The sequence below is a fragment of the Mercenaria mercenaria genome, unplaced genomic scaffold, assembly GCF_021730395.1.
Source record: "Mercenaria mercenaria strain notata unplaced genomic scaffold, MADL_Memer_1 contig_671, whole genome shotgun sequence".
NCBI lineage: Eukaryota > Metazoa > Mollusca > Bivalvia > Venerida > Veneridae > Mercenaria > Mercenaria mercenaria.
Window position 1 is genome coordinate 44,040 of NW_026463561.1, and position 26,980 is coordinate 71,019.

At 33.0% G+C, this 26,980-nt stretch overlaps 1 protein-coding gene across 1 annotated transcript in view; it reads right to left on the reverse strand.

Moving 5' to 3' along the window:
- Window positions 1–23,682, reverse strand: part of LOC128554708 (receptor-type tyrosine-protein phosphatase eta-like) — a gene marked incomplete at both ends in the record, with an annotated part of 44,451 nt that extends 20,769 nt beyond the window's left edge. Inside the window, 2 exons of the mRNA XM_053536017.1 lie at window positions 21,487–21,786; window positions 23,377–23,682. Of these exons, the coding sequence (XP_053391992.1) occupies window positions 21,487–21,786; window positions 23,377–23,682 (606 nt within the window). The remainder of the gene's footprint in view (window positions 1–21,486; window positions 21,787–23,376) is intronic.
- Between the last annotated feature and the right edge of the window lie 3,298 nt (window positions 23,683–26,980).

Genomic DNA, 26,980 nt, shown 5'->3' on the forward strand with positions numbered 1-26,980 from the left:
CTTCTTTCTTGGAAAGCGAATCACGGTTCATATATATCATGAACCGCATAATAAATCAAAGCTTTCAGAAACCTGAAGGGACGGAGCAATTGCTTTGCTATGGTTATGCAGGTGAAACGATAGTTTTAAATGTTATATTCGTGAATTTTGTGTAAACTGACTTGAACACTAGAGAATTTGCATGTTTTTTTATTTCATTTACAATTATTGGAGGTATGGGGATTGTAACCACACATGCATATGATGAGTATAAAGAAATGATTTATCTTTTTAAGTACCAAATATATGTCTATAAACGAAGCTTTTGGAAACATTAACATGAAAATAATTCAAAGTATAACAACTTGGTGGCCTTGACCTTTGGGATAATGGACCTAGCCCCTGCACAGACTTTGTTTGTATGATGGACAATGTTTATCTGAAGTTACAGTAAGATATAAGCAATAGTAACACAGATAAGACAGAAAAACAAAGGTTGCCGACAAAAACTTTAACCTTAACAATAATCTAAGTATGACACCTTTGTGACCTTGACCATGGGTATAATGGGTCCAGCCCCTGCACATACTTTGTTTTCATGCTGAACAATATCAAGCTGAAGTTACAGTAAAATATAAGCAATTGTAAAAAAAGTAAAACTAACGTTGCCGAAACACTTTAACCAAGAAAGCTCACGTCGAACCGACGCCGACGCCGGGACGAGTTGAATAGCACCCATATCCTCCGAAGAGTGGAGTTAAAATGGCAAATAATTTTCAAGGTATTTGATTCGATCCTTTTGCTGTTAAGCTTTCTAGCGGTTTTCAAGAGGGAGCCAATACAAGACTTCTATAATTAAAGTACAGTAACATACAAAAACAGCCTGATCGCAACATGACAACAAGTTGCGACCCCACACTTCAAAGGAACCAATTTTATATAGATTTATTAATATCAAACACGTTTTTGAAGTTAAAGATTGTATTGATGTTTCATCAAATCTGGCCGATAGTTTAGTTTTTCCTGATAAGATTCACGAAAGGACAATTATTCCACGAAAAGATGACTCGTCTAAAAGACTTTCACAGCTACTATCATTGACAATGTTGACGGGTTGGATGGGAAAAATCATTACCTCCATCTATATCTAGTACAACTGAAGTAAGACTTACTTGTGTAATTCTGATACACTAAAGCGTTTGTGCTGTTGAACTGTCCAGCAACGGCAATTACTGAGAAAGTATAGAGAACGCCGCCAGTTAAATTGTGAAAGGTTTTTGCGACGTTTGCTGTTTCATTTCTATAAATTTCTTTCACTGAATTATTAATATCGTTTGCAATCCAGATCCGGTACTTTGTACATTTTTTATCCAAACTTGGAACCATTTGTACTGTAATGCTATGTTCAGTAATTTACAATTTTACTTCTTTTAGTTCTACGTCTTGGCTCTAAAAAATATATGATATAACATTCAATTTTGAAACAAAAAAATAATAAATAACAAGGTAATGTGTTTTAATAGTTATCTGTTAATTCGAGTTTTCTGATTGCTTAGCCTTGTGTCGCACTCATGTGCATGGCTTGTTGTTCTAGATATAAATAAAGTATTTTGTTCTAGAATAAACAATACAATGCAATGAACAAAATACAATTATCTAAATGTGCGAATAGATAAATGTTCATTTTAATTCAAAAGCCCTTAAAATAAATTTATCCTAGAAAGCGATTTGCGGTTTAAGCATCAAACTTCAAAGAGTCTTCTAATTTTTATTGTGTTGATTACGAATTACCAAAGATTCTTAAACCTCTCAAAATATCTAAATTGAATCTGAATTTACGATATTAAACTTATTTTGCAATTCAATTTTGTCTTAACTTAGAAAGCGAATAATTAGTATTTACATGTACATTATAAAGTCTAATAAACTGACTGGAAACAGCAGCAATTTGCATGCTTTTTTTTTTTTCATTTCAATATTTTAATGTTTGTTCTAAGTAAAGTAATGTATTGAAGCGTTGATTTCGTTCTTGATACAGTTTCTGATTGACGACTGAAATTGTCTTGGATTACAAAATCTTTCAACAGTAACCATCAGAATAATTGACTGATTAACCAAAAAGTGATAACAACTTAGGTAAAATTAAAGTAAGTCCAAAGTTAACTACTGGCTGTGATATGGTATAACTAGCATCTTGAATTTTTGTAATTTCGAAATGTTTGAACAATTAAGTATACTATATCAAAAACACTGTCATGCATAATTATTTGCGAGCACAAACTTTACTTGAAATATTCAACTAGCTTTGTATACGTTCTTCATGGTTATTAATGAATCCCCCTTGTGATACATTGTTTATTTGACTTTCGGTAATTATTGAATTTAGCATTTAAAATGCAAACATCTTTCATCAAATGATCACAATTATGTATTTCAAAAGGAGATGTTGACGAGTTTGGTAATGCGTCCGCATGAGTGGAGAGGTCGTTTGTTCGATCCGGTAGTTCATACCAAACTGGTAAAATGGTTACTAGTAGTTCCAGGACTAAGAGCTTAATAAAAGGTACGTGATACTGGTACAGCCTTGGTCATGAAAAGTGGCTGGACCGGTATCAATGTACCAAGTTATACGGCGTTGTAATTCCAGTCACGTTCTGAAAAAGTTGGGCATTGTGCTCATCAAATGTAGACACCGTCTGTTTATATCTAATAAATTATTGAAAAGACTTAATCCGAACACACACACTCGGTGTTTCGAAGCCGAAAATATTGTGCTTTGTTAATACCAAGACTCTAAAACTGTTCTTCTGATGCTATATTTTAATAATATTATTTGCAGAATATGGTACAATGTGCATGCTGCGTACTTTTTAGAAGTTTCTTTTTTATTTGATTACGCTGTTTGAAAAGACCTTGGTCTCCTTAAAATAATTTGTAAAATTTATTACGTTTGTTACAAATAATCCAAACTATTCGTTTAACCAGTTATTGTTTCCGCATGTTATTTATTCTGTAAACGAGTGCATCAGGCAACATGTCTCTTCGAAATTTACTGTATATAAAAAGCAATTCGCGCATTGCATTATGGTATAACTGATATATGTTCTATTAATAGAACACAAGAGCGTGCTATTATCCGCTTCCGGTCGTTTTTTTTCCAACCATGCATTGGGGAATTCGTCTCGGCTAAACGCATAATTTCCATTACACATGCACGGTAATTATACCTATAGTTTCAAGGGATATAATAGCATTGTAATAAGGTAATATAGAAAAGAAGAAGCATACGATTCGTGTCAAATTTCCGTAATCGTTATTTTTAGCCCACACGTTTATTTTAGCACACAAGGCCGTATTATTGCGCTTCTTAACAAATATTGCCGATATTAAACGCATTGTTTTATATGATACACACTTTTTGATGTGTTGCGGCTAGGTTAAGTATGATTGTGTAATTATGCGAAACGATTGTTAAGTGAAGGAGGTAAAACTACTTTTACGCACTATTTTGTTAGGCTTTTTGCATTAAGAAATGACTTGATTTTTGAAAGTCTGTATTAGCATTGAGGCGGATACTCCGCCCCAAAAATTTTGCAATGGAATTCAATTGTTAAATTTTTAATTCTAAAATTTCAAATTGAGAACTGCAAACTGCAGACCAACTTAACGCCTATCAGATCATATATCTAAGCCATGCTTTAAATCACAATATTTTCACCACCTTTTAGTTTTAAAATATAAAAAATGTTGTTTTCATTCCAAGATACATGTATTTGCTTTTTGTGGCTTAGAAGGGTATGTCTAGAATCTATATTTAGTTCTTTGTAAGATAGGTAGATCGAGCAAACTTTTGGCGCTTGCTCACATTAGTTAAAACTAATTTTATCTGGTATTCAACATAAAATGATATAATTCCAAGATGTTATTAGGCTAGATTTCTGCTGAACCTGATTTAAATTCTAAACCCATGAAGAATAAGAACAAGAAATTCTAACGGGCCTAAGACGCTTAATTTGTCTACTTGTTTTACCTTGCATTTGATCATACTCCCTCTGATATTCACAAAAGAAATGAAAAACGAATGATTTCTTCATCTATTTCAACTGACTACTAGAATTTGAATAACTTTCATTGTTACAAGAAGGTCATGATGACAATTGATCGCTCACCTGAGTAATATGAGCTACATGTTTCAAATGTCAAACTGATGATTTTTAGAATTTTTTTGGAAGATTTTCCGATGTACAATCAGGAGCAGGGCCAATTTTACCCCGTTGGTCATGATTTGAACAAAATTTGTAGAAGTCTACTAGGCAATGTTACATATCAAATATCTAAGATCTAGGCCTTCCGGTTTATTTTAAGCAAATTTATGAAAATTTCCCTATGTACAATCAATTAACACCTGGGGCTGGGTCAGTTTGACCCTGGGGATCATGATTTGAACAAATTTTGTAGAAGTCTGCTAGGCAATGCTATACGTCAAATATCTAAGCTCTAGGGCTTCTGGTTTATTTTTAGAAAATTTTGAAGATTTTTTCTATGTACAATCAAGTGATCCCTAAGGCGGGGTCAATTTTGACCCCGGGGCAAATGATTTGAACAAATTTTGTAGAGGACCACTAGGCAATGCTACAAGTAAAATACCTAAGCTCTAGGCCTTCTGGTTTATTTTAAGAAATTTTTTGAAGATTTTCCTATGTAAAATCAAGTGACCCCATGGGCGGGGTCTATTTTGACCCCGGGGGTCATAATTTGAATAAATGTTGTAGAGGTCCAGTAGGCAATATTACATGTGAAATATCTAAGCTCTAGGTTATCTGGATTATTTTTAGAATTTTTTTGAAGATTTTCCTATGTAAAATCAAGTGACCCCTCGGGCAGGATCATTTTTGACCCCGGGGGTTATGATTTGAACAACTTTAGTAGAGGTCCAATAGGCAATGTTACATGTCAATTATCTAAGCTCTAGGGTTTCTGGTTTTTGAGAAGAAGAGTTTTGAAGATTGATTTTCCTATGTAAAATCAATCGACCCCTGGGGCGGGGTCAATTTTGACCCCGAGGGTCATAATTGAACAAATTTTGTAGAAGTCCACTAGGCAATGCTACATGTGAAGTATGTAAGCCCTAGACCTTCTGGTTTATTTTTAGATTTTTTTTGAAGATTTTCCTATGTAAAATAAAGTGACCCCTGGGGCGGGGTCAATTTTGATCCCGGGGTCAGGATTTGAACAACATTAGTTAGAGGTCTACTAGGCAATGGTACATGTCAAATATCTAAGCTCTAGGGCTTCTGGTATTTGAGAAGAAGATTTTTTTAACATTTTCATATGTAAAATCAATTGACCCCTGGGGCGGGGTTAATTTTGACCTTGGGGTCATGATTTGAAAAAAAATTGGTAGAGGTCCACTAAGCAATGCTTCACAACAAATATCTAAGCTCTAGGGCGTCTGGTTTTTGAGAAAAAGATTTTTGAAAATTTTCCTTTTGGTTGCCATGGCAACCAGAGTTCTGCATAGAATTCAATTCTTTGAACAATTTAGAAAGAGGGCTATCCAAGGATCATTCGTGTAAAGTGTAGTGTAATTCTGCCTAGTGGTTTTCAAGAAGAAGATTTTTTTACAAATTGTTGACGCACGACGGACGACGGACATCAAGCGGTCACAATAGCTCACCTTGTCACTTCGTGACAGGTGAGCTAATAACTGTGTACATTATTCAGAATTAAAGGACACGGGTATGAAAACATGTAAGATTTTCACTCTTTAGTTAAACGAAGGACTACATGAAAATCCAAAGTGTTTCAATAAGAGATTACAGGAAAATGAAAGTTAACTTACTATTAAAAAGACAAAATGAACAATGGGAACACTGGCATTTTTCAGTTTTTGTTTAAATAACAGATAACTGGAAAATGAAATTTCCCTGTCTGAAATGTGTTTACTAACAAAATTAAAGAGAATGAAGATATGCATAATTTTCAATATTTGTCTTAGACAATAAATTCCTGGAAAAGAAAAGTATCTGTCAAAATTTTGAAAAATACTTAGGAAATATCTCGGGGTACCGATCTGTATCTCTAGAATTCTGGATTAATTGATTACTTCTAGTGCAAGTATTAGACAAACATTTTTTCCTGGAAAAATCACATTTATCCGATATTAATTAAATAATAGCAAAACAGAAAGCTAAGAAATATTTGATAATTTATGGATGTACTGAAATGTACATATACTATAAATACATACAAACATAAGTAGTATGTACATGTATATATACATTTAGATAAAAAGACTTGCCAAATGCTTTAAAGGGACTGCGCCCGACGTATAAACGCCCATCATGTATAAACATTGCCAAATCACGGTTTTGATATAAATTATTTCTTAATTCTAAAAAGTAATTTATAGTAAAAATATCTTTATAAATCCCTCCTATTGTAGATAAAACTTTGTTTCAGTTTCATGCCCTTTGTTATTAAGTTTTTATTATCATACTTTTAACTGGAATGTTTTTTTTAAATGTTTTTCAACTCTACTTATATATACATAACAAAGAATTCTCCTTTTCAAACTAATGTAAAAGAAATGTGTTTTCCTTAGTGATGTTAAGAATTATAGAGGCATTACACTAGTGAGCTGCTTCTCAAAAATATTTTCCGTTGCTCTGAATAAAAGGATATCAGATTTGTTTGAATGTAATAACGTTGTTAGTTATGCCTAATTTGGCTTTCGAAAAGGTCTTTTGACTATTGATGCCATATTTGTACTAATTGCAATCGTTAATTGTTGAAAATGGAAGGTTAGATTGTGCCTTTATTGACTTTGACAGCGTGTATAGTAATGGCATCTGGTTTAAGGTTTTTAATCTTAGTGTTCTAGCAAAAACACAGGATTATATGTGATGTGTACTTAGAATTTAAAGTTCGTGTGAGAGGTTGTAAAACATATTCAGATTATTTCAAATGCCGTATTGGATTGAAACAAGGGGAAGTAATGTACCCTTTACGTTTTTTTTATTATTCTTAGAAGATTTACAGTTAATTCTACTTATTTTGTATGCATTTATAGTTGATAAATGAACCCATTGCAATTAGACAAGGTAAAATAAAAAGTCATAATTAGACATTTATTTACTGCCAGTTTTACATAACCATCATTTACATACTTTACTTTTATCATTATATGCCATAATAGCATGTGACCTCAGGATTGTACCGTTGTTTCTTCTCATATTATATTATATGTGATGTAGTCAGTCCTCATATGAATGCTTATGAAAACTAATATTGATATTCTTGTATGAAGTTTTCCATGTCCTTGTACATATTTGTCAAGATTGTTTGTTTGTTTTGGGTTTAGCGCCGTTTTTCAACAGTATTTCAGTCATGTAACGGCGGGCAGTTAACCTAACCAGTATTCCTGGATTCTGAACTAGTACAAACCTGTTCTCCTCAAGTAACTACCAACTTCCCCACATGAATCAGAGGTGGAGGACTAATGATTTCAGACACAATGTCGTTTATCAAATAGTCACGGAGAACATACGCCCCGCCCGAGGATTGAACTCGCGACCCCGAGATAAGCGGGCTTGTCAAGTTTGTATGTTACGTTGAGCAAATTATTGTATCATGTAACAAGAAACGTTTATATGTTTACGTTACTAAAGAAGAGTATATTTTAACATGTCAGTCGTTAGTTTTCGTATTCTAAAAGAACCTGCTTTATCACAGGAACAGTGTATTCTAAATAGTTTAATTAGTAAAGTATGTAGTCGTATTAGAGCTTTAGATAGTCACTCCGTCACTTATCTCATTTTGTTCGATTAACTTAAGAATCTTGAATCTTGAATCATCTCGTAAGCAATCTACAGATCATAATCTAATCATGCTTATTATCATGCTGATTTCTCTCTGCCACACAGCGAAGTGCATGTAATTATATTTAATGTATCTATTAATGACGCATGCCCCTAGGGTTACTTGGCTTAAAAAGAGCGATATTTCTGGCAAATTCCATATAGTGCAGTTTATTCTATCGAAATATATTCAAATTAGTAGATAATTTCAGGTTCATGTAGTGATTATACATATGTCTATACAAATGAGCGTACAAACTGATACATTGTTCATATTACAATTCCTTTTCTGTTTCGTTTTCATGCTAAAACTTATTTCACAAGCATACCTCAGTATGTAACTGAGTTAACTGTTGTAAAATGTTAAATGTTATACATATATTAGCGCAATCGATCTACATTCAAAACTGAAGCACCTTCAGGAATCATTTTCATTTGTTTTAAATTGAAACACCAAGTTGGTATCACTGAACAGAAATTATAATAAACATGATTTTATATGGTTCACATTGCTATTTGTGATTTAAGTATTTGATATTCATATTCAATAAATTATTAAAGCTCTTGCAAAAAAAAAAAAAAAAAAAAAACAACAGAAAGTGCTCTAAATATATAACAAAGTCCTATAAAACAATTATGAAAAAGTTATAACAGGTTTGCAAGTATTTTACTCTCCAGCAGAATGAGCTTTTCAGTGATACAACTGTGAACACAATAAACCTGCTTTTATGCAGTTACATATTTCTGTGAATGTGTTTTTGCAGTAACATTTGATGAGTTCCACGCAGCAATTAGTAGCTTAAGGAAATGTACTGCAGAATTGAATGCAAGTGCAATCCATATTCATCGGAATATGATAAGTGTCGTCAAAATTGTCTCTCCTCGAACATGACAAGCTTCAACCACCGATCTTTAAATATACGGTGAATTGTTTTTAATCTGTCAATTACCTCCAATTATTTTTCTGGCTCGTGTTTACTGGCTCATATGTTGATGTTCAATTGTATAACATTATATAATATCATATGGCAGCGTGTGTGACATTGATTTTGTCAACCCGAATGCAGAATGTCACCCGAGGCGAAAGCAGAGTGGTGACATTCTGTTACGAGGGTTGACAATTTAATGTCACACACGCTGCCATATGATATTTATTTTATAATACCGGACAACATTGAGTATATAAAATGTTAAAAAAAATGTTTTTTAATTCATTTAATTTAACTGTTTTATCTTTCGTCTGAATCGCCTAATGATTTGGCTAAATAACTGAAGCAGTTATTTGCCCTTATATGACATTCAAAATAGTTTCGTGGTCACGTGACCTGACACTCACTTTCGATTGGTCAAATGTCAAAAAGTCAAAATATTTCTTTCTCGTGTAAAGGGATTTTATCATTGTAGACAAAACTGAGGTACAATAAAACAAAAATATCGTTCATAGAATGGAATATCCTCACTGGTACGAGATGATACTGAAAACAAGGACTATCACTGCGAAAAATATGTGCATATACGGGAGTATACGATCCCGTATATGTCTAATATACGAATATCATATAAAAGGTATCTTTCCTGAAAGTATGATCAAAACCTACGCCTTAAACATACTTTTGGACCTTGACAATCCCTAACTTTGAATACTGACATAAACTGTTGAAACGTATTTATGCTAAGTATGAATGAACGGATCCATGTGAGAAAAACATGAATGTCCAATTAAAGAATACGGGATTCCCGTATATGGAATGTTCCATATACAGAAAAAATGTTTCCGTATACGCCCGTATATTAGGAGTATACGGAATGCGTACACTCCCGTATACGGAACCATTTTCCGCAGTGTATGATCCGATAAAAAAGAACCAGTCGCACTTAAACCTAAAACAAACAGGACAGGACAATTATACAAGGGGTATTTAAACAAAGACACAGACAAAGTAAAAAATTGAAACAACAAGGACAAAACAAACACATAAAAGAACTCAGCAAGGCCACCTCCTTGGAATGTTCAGTGGCAGAAGGCACCTTGAAATTTAAGCCCGTCAATGCTGAACCAAATACCACAGTTATACCCCACCATATTAGGTACTTAAAAAGCTGTGTAAATAAAAGTAATCCCTTACAGACGTGATACTAACAAAAGTACGGTATGTAAAACGCAGACGTACCAATGTAAATGTATGTAAAACTATTCCCTGACTGCTTAATGACTTTCAAAATGCAGAGAAACAACAGAAACTATCTTAAGATAACGAAACATGAAAGACGGCAACATCAAAGCAGATAAATCCGAGCTGGATTTTAGAGCTGCCCCTCATGGAGTCCAACACATATAAAATCGCCGAACGCCAAAGATGCAGTGTCTCAAAATAGTTGACTTACAATATTTTTTAATGTTACCAAACCCTTTAAGGGTTTATTAAATACAAGAAGACTACTGCGATGGCCTTAAGCCACAAAGACTGTAATCTTGCTTGTGCAAGTTTCATAACGAAACATTGTTAAAATAACGTAAGTCCAAACTGTATTTCTTAACCTAGACGCTTATATATGGAAAGAGTCGGATTGTACCTGAAATGTTTGGAAAGACCTAATACTTGCTGGTGACCAAATAAGGAAAATAAGCAGTCTCAAAAATCCATAGCTGGGTAAAGTTTTGCTCTCAAATAAATGACAAGGAAATTAATTGATGCAAGCATCAAAGACGCCGCCAAGTGTTGTGTCTGAAGTACATTTTTTGCAATATGAGAAATGACCTAATCATTACTTTATTAGTCTGACTGGCTACAAGTTATCAACATTAGCACATAAAACAATATATGTTATAAACTGTTTAAAACATGAAGAATAAACATGATAGAAAAGTTTTACCATGCAATACAAATCCTCTACCTGCAATGACATTAACATTGCGAGTAGGTGGTCCCTTTACATACAAAATTAAAGTAATTATTTCACTAACTAAGGTCACCTCCTGTGAAAAGTTCTTATATGCAGGAGCGTGTGTATGAAGTTTCACAAAAATGCAGTTTGTTGGGAAATGAGGAAATGTTGAAATTATTTCAGAGTTGTGGTTCACAGAAACCATTATTTTTATTATCATGTAATGTAATGAGTGTTTTCTATTTACTGATGAAATTTTATGGACCTTAGTCACCTACATTATAGATTTCAGAATGCAGATTATACACAGCAATTTACTGTTTCCGTTGCCAAAAACAACCAAAAATTTTGTCCAAGAAAAGAATGATATAACATAAATAATCTCTATATTGCCCCTATTCACAAAACATGAATCTTTCTTATATACTTTTGAATATTATAGAATTCATTTTTTTTTCGGACGAACGATAAACTTGAAGTCCTCGTTGAACTGTAAGGTTACTAGGAGTATGTCAGTGTCTAGATTCAAATCTAATATTACAAGAAATTTAGCAAGCATAATAACCCGCTGCCAAAGTGTAGAAAATATTTCAATGAAAATGTTTTTTCTTTTTTTTTTTTTTTTTCTTGTCAGGAATGGACAAATACAAAAACTATCTATTAAATTAAAAAAAAGAAGAAAAAAAGAAGCAAGATACAAGATATAATAAAACCAGAGCAACTGACTAGTCATATAAGATCAATGAACATATAAATTCAACAAGGAATTCTATTTTAAAGTCACTGATGCTTTGATAAGTTATGGTCCCATGGCTTTTGATATTTCGATCTAACCACATTTAAAGAAGTATTAACTTGTCACTGACAAATTCAGCCAAATGCTCTTTAGCCTATTGCACACCTTAGTTGACAGTGTATATCTGTAAACAATGAGTAGATCTATATGACACATTAGCAAAAAAAAAAAGAAAGAAAAAAAAGAGAAAAAAAAAACAAATAGAAATAGGAATTTGCAAAAGTGTGCGCATTCTGAAATTACATCACTGTACCTATCAACAAAGAAAATAAGACAAAAGGTATAAAATAAGTTAACAGCGGCACGTTCATTTCAACATATCTATGCTTAATGATTCCTTTATTTACTTTATAAATACGTTTTTTCTAAGGATTTTTATGCACGCAAATTGTAATTTTCCATATATTTTTTTTAATATTCTCTTCGAAGTTTACTGCAAGATTATTGTAAAATACACGAACGCTCCCTTGTCCAGGCGATTCACGCGGTCAGCTCTGCGGTGTGTTCTAATTATAGAAAATGAGATAGGTAAGTAGGTCATGCTAAGAATAGAAATAGAAAACTTGACTTACAGAGTAACCTCCCTTATCAATAAATCGGATCAATATTTTTGACGAAATTGTAAATAAAAAAAATATGTTCTGCTCTACAAATAAGGAGAGGAAAGACAGATAGCATTGTTTTAAATCACGTAATAAGTTGCATTACATACATATTTTATGTTTTCTTTTTGCCATTTTTTTGTTTATTCACTAAAATGTATTGTGCAATATCGTTGATCCTTTTACAAACTATTCACTGTGTTCCGTTTATCACTCCAAAACTATTCATTACCATCTTTACAGGGTCCAAAATAAAAGTGTATCCCATATACTCGACACCGCCTTCAGGGCGGCGTCGAATGAATTTGAATTTCATATCTCTTAAAACCTGTCACTAATAAACACTGTTTTTCACTGGCGAATACTGACTTGAAGATCTTTTTATTTAAGATTTCCATTCCGTTCTTGCAATAATTATTTTACGTGATGTAAAGGGTGAAGCAAAATTTGCATCTTTACATATTTAAAAAGTTATTAAAACACACCTGTACAAATTGAAAGTTATCTATTCGACAATCTGGAAAAATGAATAACAAACTTCAAAAGAATTCATGTAAATTAAAAATTTTACGCAAGTATAAGCTCCATGCACGTTATACTAGCAACAAACTACCTGTAGTGTTATTCGTCCTACTTTAAAGCGATCTTTAAAAACATCTAATACAACTTAGTAAGAAGCTTCGTTGTGCCTCTAAAATCTTAGAAAGCTATAAATATTCTAAATATTTACTGTATGACTCTAACGGATGATGCAAGTCTATGTATTACACTGAATAGCGATTTGTCTCCATGTTGAAACTGTAACAATACAAATATACAAGTTTCAATTTCGTCTTACTTTTTAATTCAAAATTATTATTTTCTGTGATCAACCTATCATAAACTTTTCTAAAATTCCGAAAAGATTTTCATTTAGAAGCTAGTATCCGTCGGTAAACATCTAAAGGTAGACAGGAAAATGAGTAATGGCAATAGCGATTCGGAATACCCGGAAATGACTCGAAATAGCCAATGCCACAGAGTTCGGGAAAATTTAAATATTACTCGAAGTAAGTGATTTTTCAGAATTCAGATGATAGATTTTCATTGGCAATTAAATGAGATACATGCATTTATAAATATTTATAAACGATGTTGTATATGTTGAAGTATTAGTCCACTTTTAATTTTTATGAAAATTGGTCCTGAATCCCCGTTATGACTGTCTATTTATAATAAGGAAGTGGCTAATGTCTAGTGAACGGACCTCTAGACCAGAAGTCTTGAGGTCCAGTAATCAATATCCTTGTACTGTTATATACTATGTTACAAGTATAAGAAAATAAAAGAGTGATATATTTTTTGTCAGTCATAAGGACTACTGGTTGGGAATCATTTTCCGGACACATTTTCATATTTTGGCTCCATTATTCCCTAAAAAAGTATTTAACATAAATGAAGCCCACACTGCACAAACTTCATCTCCTTCCACATCCGATGTTGTAATCAGCATTGCGTTGTGACTAAAATATGGGTTCCATGGGGCCTCAAATGTTACCGTCAGGTAAACCAGTGTCCAGACAAATATTTTGACGGTGATTTGTTTTTAATTTGATATCAAAATAAGTAATTAAACTACTTCTACACATTTCTTTGTCATTCATCTCTTCAAAATTGCACATGAAACATAACCCGATGTTCAATAGCAGCTACGAAAGCAAACCGAGGTTGACTATAAAAACTCGTATTTCGTCTTGTACAAATTCTTGATAATTCCAACAGATATAGAATAAAATTAGTGCAAAAATCGACAGCCCTGCATCTTACGTAACCTTTAGGGTGAAATTAAAAGTAGAACATGTTATCAACAAACAATCATTATGTAGTTTGATTATTTCTTCCCCACTTGATACCTCGGCATGTGTGAGACAGAAAGTTGTTTTATAAACGCAGGTGAGTTATCATCAAAAACCCAAACATTATACAGCCTAATAAAATAGTGGTTTGTGTTAGACATCTAAATGATCTAGATAAAACAATTACATGAATAACAAAGAAATAAAGCGGATATTACATGTGTCTGGAAACTGGTCCTGTCCGGAAAATGATTCCCAACCAGTAACTATCTTAGATTTGTAATTAAAGAATCAGTTGGTTTTAAATCCATTGTCTTTAGCAGTTTTGAATATGTTCTTCTATTGTAACTATAGTTTACATTTTAAAACAGCTTATGCGCCATTTTACACACTCTTTTCGACGGATTTAGCAATATGACCACGTTGTTGGCAAATTAACCTGAACTGACTGTCATACAGGAAAAAAAAAATCATCAAATGCATATGATTATTACATTTGATGAATATTTTGAAACGCTTTTTAAAGTTTATTTTATAGATGAAAAATGCGCTTTGAAAAGCTGGTAAATAATAACGATGGTAGAAGAGTTAGATTATAAAATCATTTCTACTTTTAAATGAATTGCCGCTACTCTATATTGTGTCGTTGTCTGGCCTCCATGGATATTTGTTTTCATTTCAAGAAATTTTACTAGAGCATCAGAATGTAATTTTCTTAATCTATTATCCAGATTTTTATATAAAAATAAGATGTTATACTTTTTTCTTACATTTACAATCTAAAGTTATAAGAAAGGTAATTAAAACAATTGCCTTTCCGACACAAATCCGAATAATTTAAAATAGATCAATAGGGATTACCGTAATGATTTGCTCGAATACATGCGCATGATATTGCAGACGAATACAGTAAAATCCGCTTGTAACGATATTCAGTGGACCGTAAAATTCATATTGTTTCATCCAGATATCGTTACATCCAAAGTTTAGTTTGGCGTCGGCCCAAGCCAAAAGTAGGTAAGGTGTGCTTGATCTAAGAGATGTGCAACTTAAGACACGTCAATTTCATCAAAGGTTATGAAAACATTTTAACATTATGAAATACAATACATACATTACAAGAGGAATGTCACGAGAATGTACAATAATTTTGCATTTAATTTCACCTTGATATAGCAAAACGTGCGTTCATTTGCAAGAGGATATGCGAAACATTCAGCGTTCATAATCGTCAGTACAATCTGTACAAACATTTCATTTCTCTCAACGTTAACTCCCTGTATTTAATAATAACAATAAACAAATATTTAAAAGCATATTTCTCATCATTTTGGCAATGCCACCAACTCTGGTACAATTGGGAGAATACGTCTGTAATTTGTTCTAATTAGGAATGATGGCAACTTAACGAAATGTAGTCGATTTCCTTATGGATAACAGTTTAAAATGTGTGATGGTATATTGATAACTGTTTATTGAATTAAAAAAGTAAAAGTCTACAAAATACCATAAAGCTGCAACCCCAATTAAATTTACACATTGTTTGCAGGAAGTGGACTCAAGGGTAATTTAAAATAGCTTAAAACTTACATCAAATATTAGTATTTACTAAACTTCTAGTAACACTTGCAAAGATATGAAAGCTTACATCAAATATTAGTATTTACTAAACTTCTAGTAACACTTGCAAAGATATGAAAGCTTACATCAAAAATTAGTATTTACTAAACTTCTAGTAACACTTGCAAAGATATGAAAGTTTACATCAAATATTAGCATTATCTAAACGTGTGACATTGGTTTGCTGATGCGTGAAGTTTGGTGTGCCATGTGTTGTGTGCTTGTCACCTTCCGCTTTCAGTCTCCACCGCTGGCTAGCCTTCTGGTGAAAAAGGAGCCGGGTACGTAAGTCTTCCCTGCCAGTACATAGCATCTCTATAGACAAGCCCTTTTGCAGTACCTCCCAGATTGTGCCACACGGTAACCGAGCACATTGCGGCCTCAGGCAGAACTGCAGGGGACTCGGAGGGGGTCTGCCCCCAGACATGTGGCATGTCAGGCCCACCGGTGTGTGCACACGCCCTGATGCCTATGAACAGACCCCCAGCTATGGGTCAAATAGCTCCTGTGTTCCTAGGATAGGGGTTTAACTCGAAACTAAGGGTGAGGTAACCCCGAAAGAAATCTAGAGAAATGAAGACAGAGGTGCTGGGCCATTGGCACTCTCTTAACAAACCACAGCACCATGCAATATCGCTATGACTATGACTACACAGCATTAACTAAAATTCTAGTAACACTTGCAAAGATGGCTACAGACAACGAATATAACAGTTTACAATTGAATGAAGGTGTCACGTATGCCGAGTATTAAGTTAGGCAGTGGGACTAAAATTCAAACTTTAAGTAGGCACTAACTATTTTAGATATATGTGTAGTTAACGGCATCAAAGTACACAGTCCAGTCAGAAAAAGTAATTAGAATATCATTTTCTGGAAAAGAGTTATTTGAAAATATCCTGGTTCAGATATTTAGAAAAATGGAGACAACACCACTAAGACATTATTGTCAGCTTATGTGACTACTGACCAAGTACCCCAAGAAAACAATGCACTTTTTACCTGTAGGCATTAAAAAGTCATGCACAGTTAGTGCATGGATTAACAGTCTGAAAAAAAAACTATTTAAAGTTCAAATCAATTAATGCCCTGGGAAACGTGTAACATTTCTTGTAGTGACATTTTGTCAACAATCTGACGATTATTATTATTATTATTTTTTGAAAATAGAATCCACAGAATGTCGCATGGTAAAATATGTTGAGAAAGCTATTGCTGGAAAGAGAACAGTCTCTGCTTCCGATATATATGCGTCAAAGTATGGGAAAATATCTAAAAATATATGACAAAAGGGCCTTGATGGCTAAATCTTTAAAAAAAACCTAGGTGAGTAGGTCATGGTGAAGATTATTCATGATAACTACTGAAATAGATTGTAAGGAATTTATACAATTGTCCAAATATCTTTGCTGTAGCATTTAAAACAAGAAAGAAGGTCAATGGAGGACGGTTAAAAATATTAAAGATGAGTATGGAAATCTGTATAAAAAGTTATAAACGTGGTCCAAATTTCTCTGCTGTAACTTCAAAAACAAGAGAGTAGATCAGTAGGCTATGATTAAAAACCATTCAAAATGAGTATTGAAATCTGCATCAAAAAACTTTACATGTTACCCAAAATTATATACTGTAAGTTATCAAAAACTATAAAGTAGGTTAGTAGGTCACATTCAAGACCAGTTAAGATAGGTATTGAAATCTGTATCAAACATTGTACTTTTGGTTCAAATTTCTGTGCCATTGCTTCAAAAAAAAAATAAGTCTATGTAAAACTTTATTTCATCTAAACAATCATTCTGATAAAATTTTATGAATATCCAGTGAAATAATGCAGGCCCTATGGCATGCACAAGGTTCTTCTTTTGATTTGACTGCGCAACCTAGCCTTTGAACTAGATCAGCTGGTCAAATAAAATGTTATGAATAACATGATGTAAAATGCAGCCCCTATTGCATACATAAGGTTTTTCTTGATTCGACTTAGTTACCTATGTTTTGACCCCAGTTGACCCATAATCGAATTTCACAATCGAATTAGACTGCATCGTGACAATTATTCTTATTAGATTTTATGATAATCCTGTGAGAAATGCAGCCCCTATTGAACACATCAATTTTTACTTTGATTTGACCGAATGACCTAGGTTGTGATCCCAGATAACATATTCAAACTTGACCTAGATTTGATCAAGACAAACAATCTCATCGAATTCCACGAATATCCGGTTACAAATGCATTCCATATTGCATACACAAGGTTTTACTTTGATTTGTCCAGGTGACCTAGTTTTGAACCCTTGATAACCCATTTCCGAATTTGACATATATTTCATCACGATCATTTCGATCAAATTTTATGAATATCCAGTGGAAAATGCAGCCCCATATTGCACAAACACATTTTTTCTTTGGTTTGACCGGGAGATCTAGTTTATTATCGCAGGTGAACCATATTAAAACTTGGCCTAGAATTCATGAAGACCAACATAGTAATAAGATCTAGTGAAAAATTGAAAAATACAGTCCCTATTGCATACACAGGATCTTTCTTTGATTTACCTAGCCACCTAAGTTTTAACTTCAGACGACCAATATTCGAACTTGACCTAGATTTAATCAAGGCAAATATTCGGATCAAATTTCATGAATATTCTGTGAATAATGCAGCCCCTATTGCATACAGAACGTTTTACTTTGATTCGATCAATGACCTAGTTTTTTACCCCAGATGAGCAATATTCGAATTTGACCTAGTTTTTATTAAGGCAATCATTCTGATCAAATTTCATGAAAATCAAGTAAAAATACAGCCTCTATTGCATACACAAGCTAAGTGTAAACAGACGACAGACGGCGGATGACGGACGGCGGACATCGAGCTATCACAATAACTCACCTGAGCATTTCTAACACAATAACTCACATGAGAACTGCTCACACAATAACTCACCTGAACACTGCTCACACAACAACTCAACTCAGCTTTGCTCACATAATAACTCACCTGAGCATTTCTCACGCAATAACTTACCTTAGCATTGCTCACACAATTACCAATCTTAGCATTGCTCACACAAAACTAACCCGAAAACTGCTCACACATAAACCTCATCTAAACATTGCTCACACAATAACTCACCTGAGCATTGCTAACACAATAACTCACATGAGCATTTCTCACACAAAAACTCTACTGAGCATTGCTAACACAATAACTCACATGAGCATTTCTCACACAAGAACTCTACTGAGCATTGCTCACACAATAACTCACCTCAACATTGCTCACACAATAACTCACCTTAGAACTGCTCAGAAAATAACTCACCTGATAATTGCTCACACATTAACTCACCTGAGCATTTCTCACGCCATAACTCACCAGGGCACTGCTCACACAATACCTCACCTGAGCATTAATTACACAACAACTCACTTGACCATTGGTCACGCAATAACTTAACTGAGAACTTCTCACACAATAACTCATCTCAGCATTGCTCACACAATAACTCACATGAGAATTGCTCACACATTAACTCACCTGAGCATTTCTCACACAATAACTCTACTAAGCATTGCTCGCACAATTACTCATCTCAATATTGCTTACACAATAACTCATCCGAGAACTGCTCACACAATGACTCAACTGAGCATTACTCAAAAAACAACTCACCTGAGCATTTCTCACACAATAACTCATCTGAGCATTGCTCACACAATACCTCACCTGAGCATTGCGCACACAATAACTCACCCGAGCATTGTTCACACAATCACTTACCTCAGGTGTGCTTAAAATCAAAGAAAACAGAAATAAATTTCAGGACTGTTAGATTCCAGCGTTTTCTTGCATGACAATGTATTTAACATAGATGGCTTACTTTTCCATTGTAAAGAAATAACATGGACAGGATAAGCAAATTGTGTTGACTCAATAATTGTTTCTCTTATGTATAAAGAGCGTGCAATGCAAGGGTAAATTTCTACTTATTTGTAATAAGTGTTATTGTTTCAAATCAATGTCTAACCTGAAAACAATGGCCTATAATTTAAAACTAGACGTGTTTTGTCTCGGACCTTTGCTTCGAACCTTTCCACAAATACTGCTAAAGTTCAACATAATAACCTTAAAATATCAGCTTCACCTCTGACAGGAATTTGTTGTATAACTCAGGTATCTAGAGAACAAGCAAACATGAGTCGAAGCCGTAAATTAGTGGGAGCTTATAAAACTGAACGCCTTCCTAGCACCCGCTTCAGTAAAATTCTAATAAACTGAAATTTATTGGATTTAATAATCCCAAAGGACAAAGAACCAGAAAACAGGACATTGCTGAAACCAATTACGGGGAGAATTTTTACAGCCGCTTCACCGCTGTAAAATGTCAACACGCCTCCTCTTTGCTATCAAATGACGGTTCCTGTTTTATTTTACATAAAGGAGAAAAAGATCAACTTTACGACAAGGTTTTGTTTCATAGTTTTGATCGCATTTGTTTGCTTGAAACTTCCGTCCACTTTATATTTACAATTACATCACATATAAAACTAGTGGTTACATACATTTATACTACGGCAGTGATATTTAATCTCCGTGATTTGTTAGATTTGATAAAACAATTACTTTCACAAATGACTAATGTTGGATTCAGTAAGAAAATAGCTTTTGCTTTAAAATTTGGCCGATGTTGAGACTTATAGATCTGCATAAAGATATATTTATAGAGTTAATTATCCGTGAGAAAATACTTATTTGTCACTGTACTACAAATTCTGTAAAGTGAAACGTGTGTATTGTTTTATACGTTCTAATACGTACATAATTAAATTTGAACAGAGAATGAAAAATTTGCACTTAAATGTGGTTAATCGGATTAGATCAAGTAATGAATTTGTTCGAAAGTCTAGCAAACAATCTTCTGCACATATTTGTGTTTATTGAGTGCTTAATACATGCCACATTTTCACTGTTGGTACTTTTAGAATGATTTGATTTTCCTATACCGGTTGCCTGTCCAAAGCGTACGTATAAATTTAATCAACATATTTTGCATAAGAAATAATTTAAATATAGACCTGTTGTGTTATACTTATCAACAATTAACATTAACAAATATATTTAAAAAAAAAACAGAAATTCATTAGAATTGCAACTTTGTAAACCTGCTATTACCTTTCTTTACCTAACATGGTTTAGCAAACAGGAATGACTGGATATAAATAAATTAGAAAGCTGTACACTGTTTTATCTTGCCTTTTGGTGCAGATTGTTGCAATATTTATATGCAAAGTAACGCTACAAATTATAGTGAAAATGAAAAAAAAAATTCAAAATGTGAATTTTATTACATGCTTAATGGGGAATTATTACAAAAGTTCATACAATGATAAAACGTACATTTCAATTAAGGATCAAACACTGTGTAAAGGGTATTTTTCTTCATTTAAAACTAGCCGAAAACAGTTTCTGTAAGATGTGTCTGCTAAACTTTCCTATTAGAATACCGCAAACATTGTTAACATGGCTTTTGACTTTATAGCTATAAATAAAGCTTTCAGAAAAAATGATTGGGAGTGAAAAAATTTTTGGTACGGTTATGAAGGGAAATCAATATATATAAAAGTTACTTTCATGGGTTTTGTGTTACTGGCGAATTTACACGTCTTTTTGATTTACAAGTATTACAAATATATTATTACATGGCAGGGGTATTTATTTTTCGTGAATTGTTAGATTTAGATCATAAAACCATTGCTTTATAAATGACTAATGAGTTGTTGGATTCAATAAGAAAATAGTTGTTGCCTTAGAATTTGGCCGATGTTCAGATTTATAGATCCAGAAAAAAAATTCTATCTCTTTTCCTCACAAAAAGGCAATTATAAATTGAAATTGTACATACTTGTGTATGTATGATTCTCTGGTCCTGCTTCACTTATTAAACCGGCAACTGAGGTGTAGATAATAACTGAATAGTTTGTTCCTGGATCGAGTCCTTCGAATTCTAGAGATGTTATATTATTTTTGCGTAGCAATGTACAGTTGCCTTTTTCCAGAGTTTCACACGTGGCATTAAGATATGTTGATACAGGAGATATGACAATATGGTAATGAGTATAACTTAAACTGTTGTTATCCTTCCACGTGACTGCGAAACTCTGCTCGGTAACATTGCCGATACGTACAGCAACAGGCAGAGGTCCTAAAGATACAATGAATGAAATATATAAAAACGATATATATATATATATCTAAGATAAGGTTTTAATCCATGCGGTAGCATTTATTTCGGAGCCTTTATAACATCCTGAAATATTTACACTAGCCTTGAAGTCGTGAGTTCAAGTGCAAGTGGGATCATGAACTCACTGTTTTAAACGACACGAGCACTGGGTTTCCTTGGTCTTGACTTGAGATAAATATAAATAAGTTTACATACCGATCGAGCTAAAATAAATGAGCTTAAGCTAAATATTTACATTTCAAAAAGTTTTGATTCAGTATTTAAAAATATTTTCCTGTTTTTAAACCGGAAAAATGCTGTTCACTTAAGATATCCCCCATCCCTCTTATTACCTGTAGGTAATTAACTTCAAACTTATAGAGCTAATTATCCATGACAGCATACTAATGCGTCACTTTATAGCAAATTCTGCAAAGTGAAATGAGGGTATGGTTTTATACCTTCTCAAATCTGAACGGAGGATAAAGATTTTGAACTTAAAACTGTAGGTAATCAGATTTGAACATCTAATGGATTTGTTCGAATGTTAAGCAAAGAACCTACACACATTTTTCTGTGTTCATTGAGTGCTTATTGCGTGTTACATGTTTTCGGTAGGTACTTTTGAAATTATTTGATTTTTCCAATCCCGGTTGCCATGCTAAAGGATATTTATAAATTAAATGAACAAGGAATGATACAAATAGAAGCTATGTTGTGTTATATTTGTCAACAATAAACATTTACAAATATACATTAAGCCGAATTTCATAAGATATTCACTTTTGTAAACTTTTTACTACCTCTCTTTAAAGCAACAATAATGAACTGGATATAAATGACTAAGGAAGCTATACATAGTTTTTCTTGCCTTTTGGTCGTGATATATGTGTAATGTGAAACAATGAATTATTTAGAAATGAAAAGAAATAATCCACAATTTGAATTCTATATCATATTGAAGAAGAATTATTACCAAAGTTCATATAAATGTATCATGTTCAGTTGCAATAAGGATCTAGCTGTGTGTACTGGGGACTTTTTGTTCATTCTAAACTCTAACAGGATACAAATCAAGCGAAAAAATGTCTTAAAATGTTGATGAAAAGTGATTGGCAATCTGTTTAACATTTAAACAGTATGAAGTGTCTGTATGTCTTTTTAAACTTTCCTATTATCATATCCCAAATATTATTGATGGCTTCTGACAATTAATATAAAACTAAAGCTTTCAGAAAACTGAAAGAGCGTATAAATAAATTTGCTGTAGTAAAGAAGGGAAAACGATCTTTATAAAAGTTACTTAATGTGGGTTCTGTGCTGCCAGAGAACTTACGTGTCTTATTGATTACAAATACATTATACCATGACACTGATATTTAATCTCCGTGAGTTGTTACATTTAGATCATAAAACCATTGCTTTCACAAATGACTACTGAGTTGCTGGATTCAATAAGAAAATAGTTGTTGCCTTAGAATTTGTCAGATGATGAAATTTATAGATCTGCAAAAAATATATATCTCTTTTCCTCACAAAAAGGCAATTATTCATTGAAAATATACATACTTGTGTATGTATGGTTCTCTGTTCCTGCTTCACTTATCAAACCGGCAACTGAGGTGTAGATTATCACTGAATAATTTGTTCCTGGATCGAGTCCTTCGAATTCTAGAGATGTAACCTTATTTTTGCGTAGCAATGTACAGTTGCCATTTTCCAGAGTTTCACACGTGGCGTTAAGAGATGTTGATACAGGAGATATGACGATATGGTAATGAGTATAACTTAAGTTCTGATTATTTTTCCATGTGACTACAAAACTTTGTTCGGTAACACTGCCGATACGTCCTGCGTCAGCAAGAGGCAGCGGTCCTAAAGATATAATAGTTTAGTTTAATCATATTTTATTGCTCTCTGTTTCAATATTACACACAATATTACAGACATTTTTAACACACAACAAAAAACAAAAGGGTTAAAGATATAACAAGAGATATATATATATATAATATATATATATCATATAAAGTTATACTAAATGCAGCAGCATTTACTTCGGAGCCTTATTAACATCCTGAAATATTAAAATTAACCTCCCAGCAAACATACCATGTTGTTACAACGTTGTTATGACGTTTTTCCCGACGTTGTTTTTTGGTTGATAATGAAAGGTGCATTGACGTTTTTCTCACAACGCTGGAAAGACGTCTTTTTTACAACGTTGGAAAGACGTCTTTTCCAGAACGTTGGAAAGACGTTGTTTTATGGTTGATAATGAAAGGTGTGCTGACGTCTTTTCTGCAACGTTGGAAAGACTTCTTTTTCACAACGCTGGAGAAACTTTGCTTTTTGGTTGATAATAAAAGGTGTGTTGACGTCTTTTTTGCAACGTTGGAAAGACGTATTTTTCACAACGTTGGACAAACGTTGTTTTTTTTGGTTGATAATGAAAGGTGCGTTGACGTCTTTTTTGCCACCTTTGAAAGACGTCTTTTTTCACAACGTTTCAAAGACGTAGTTTTTTCTTGGATTGTGAAAGGCGTTCTGACGTCTTTTGCAGTATTGGAAGGACATATTTTACACAACTTTGGAAAGATGTCTTTTTCACGTTTGAAAGACATCTTTTCTCAATGTTGTCTTGTCATCTCAAAGTACAAAAAAGAACAGTCTAGGGTTTTAAACAAAAGTGTACTGAATAAGAGAATAGTCAATAGACGTATCTTAACACACTGTGTCTAGTAAGAAAACATACTAAATATGATTCAACTGAAATGTTTTTATTACAAAGTACATATACAATTCAATCAAAAATAAATTTTGTTGATGCATGTAATCTGTAAAAAGAGCTGTTCAGGGACAGCAACAGTTGATCAACTATTCAATAGCTTTTTAACAATATATTTTATCAATGAATACAACGACATACACTAGTATAAATAGGCAACCATTTTGCTTGAATGTAATAAAGTGTCATAGCAAATGCAAACAAGAGCTGTCATAGAAGCAGCATGTTTAACTATTCCAAAGGTGGATAGTAAAGAGACATTATCTTGAACAATTACAGTAACTGTTACTCAGTTAGTGTTGTATCTAGACAGATTTAGAAGGGCGGAGTAAAATTTACTTAATTTTTGAACAAAATGCATTGAATAATAGCCATTAATGAGTGAAACTGCCTGAAATTCCTTTAACAGGGGAGGGGCATTATTCAAGAAATAATGGTTCGATACCAGACTTCGGTCTGTGAAATCTGATTTGAGATGCTGACAGAAAACAAGTAGGATAGCTCCGCATATAGTTTGTACAGTCTAGCTAAAAACCTGAAGCTACTCACCCAAAGTTTGGGAGAAATTTTTCAACATCGTTTAGCAGAGAATGTATATGACACAGAAGTGTGATTTAAAATGGTTGAGAATAAAATTTAGATATTGGTAAAAAAGCGACAGGAATGTTAATTTTCTGCATTTTTTTTTCAAATTTAATATACTATTTTCTGCACAAGATTTATTGTTATTTAATGGAATATCTTGCTAAATCATCCCAATAAGTTTGTACCCTAAGTCACTTTCATATCACTCACTTTTCTTCGGCCTAAAATATTTGAAGAGGGATTTTGTACTAAGTTTAGTGAGAAATTCAAAAGTCAAAATAATTATCATTAGCTAATTATCACATTCATTGCCACTTTTACATCAATTAAGTCCAAACAATCGACAGTAACTCAACAGTTCAAATTGAAATAATATTGTTTCAAGAAACCTTTTATAAGGAAATGACAGTAACATTCATAACAGGTGTTCAAAGTTTCAAAGACATATATAAAAAAGTTTAGACAAAATATGGAATAGCATGCGAAACTTGACTAATTTCTATGTCAAACAAGAGCTGTCCGTAAGACAGTATGTTCAACTCTTCTAAATGATTGACTCTGAATTAGAGCTTTGCTAGTAATTTTTCTTTATAAAACTTAACAAAACATTCCAAGTTAAACAGGGGCATAACTTCTTCAAAATTCAAATCAGAGTTATGGGGAATGTTTATCCTGTTGAAGACATTGACAGTAAATAACCATTTTAAGTTTCAAAGTTAACAGCTTTGATAGTAACAAGATATCTGACTGTATCAAAAACTTTAACCAAAGACGATGACGACGCAGACGCCGAGGCGAGTGAAAATGCTCTACTTTTTCTATGAAAAGTCAAGTTAAAAGAGTAATAACTGAACAAAAGTCCTTGTGCTAGTTATGTACTTTAGCTACAGATACAGACTATTACATAATAATAATAAAATGATAAAAGTTTCAAAGCCATATGTCAAACAGTTTACTCAAAATATGAACTAGTAGGAAAAACTTAATCAAGTTTTGCAAGTTAAAAGGTACCCAATTCAACCAAAATCCTTGATGGAGTTATGTGTCCCCGCCTAAAATTGGATATGGTGATGATATACTAGTGTTGAAAGTTTCAAACCTTTATCTCCAAAGGTTTTGCCAAAATGTGAACTGGTACCAAAAACTTAACCAAGGTGTGCCGCAAACGCTGATGCCGTATTCTTATTCTTCTAATAGTCAAGCTAAAATGGTTCAATTGCGGCATCTCTTGAGCAGTTTCCGAAACTGACTTTAATAAAAAATCTTGCAAAAAAGTTCTATGTAGAACAATCTAAACAAAATGCAATTTTTTTCATATACAACCTTCAGCCAGGTCATTTAATTCTGACTTTAGTGACAAATTATTTTAATTATTCTAAAAATCATGATAAATGGATCAAGTCTGCCCATCATATAGCTTGAAACAACATTAACCTTAATAGATAATTTCTTGATTTTGCCTTGTGAATAGATAATCTAATCCACTTAAAAACTATTCAGAATAAATAAAGTAAAGTTTAAGTGTAATAGACTGGCAAAACAATGAACAAACGACTGCAAATTTTTGAAGAACAATTCATTGTGCATAAAACTTATTTTCTTGAGATACTATTTGAAATTTTTTCACTTTGTAGAATTCTTAATTATCTGAAAATAATTCCAATAACACTGCGCATCCCGAAAATGAATTGGATAAAAGTTCTTCAGTTTTCTCTACAACAAAAAATCAATTTTAATTTGCACTGTTTTGACACATTTCATGTATATCACTTTTCAGCTGCATTTAGAATTTATTGAAAG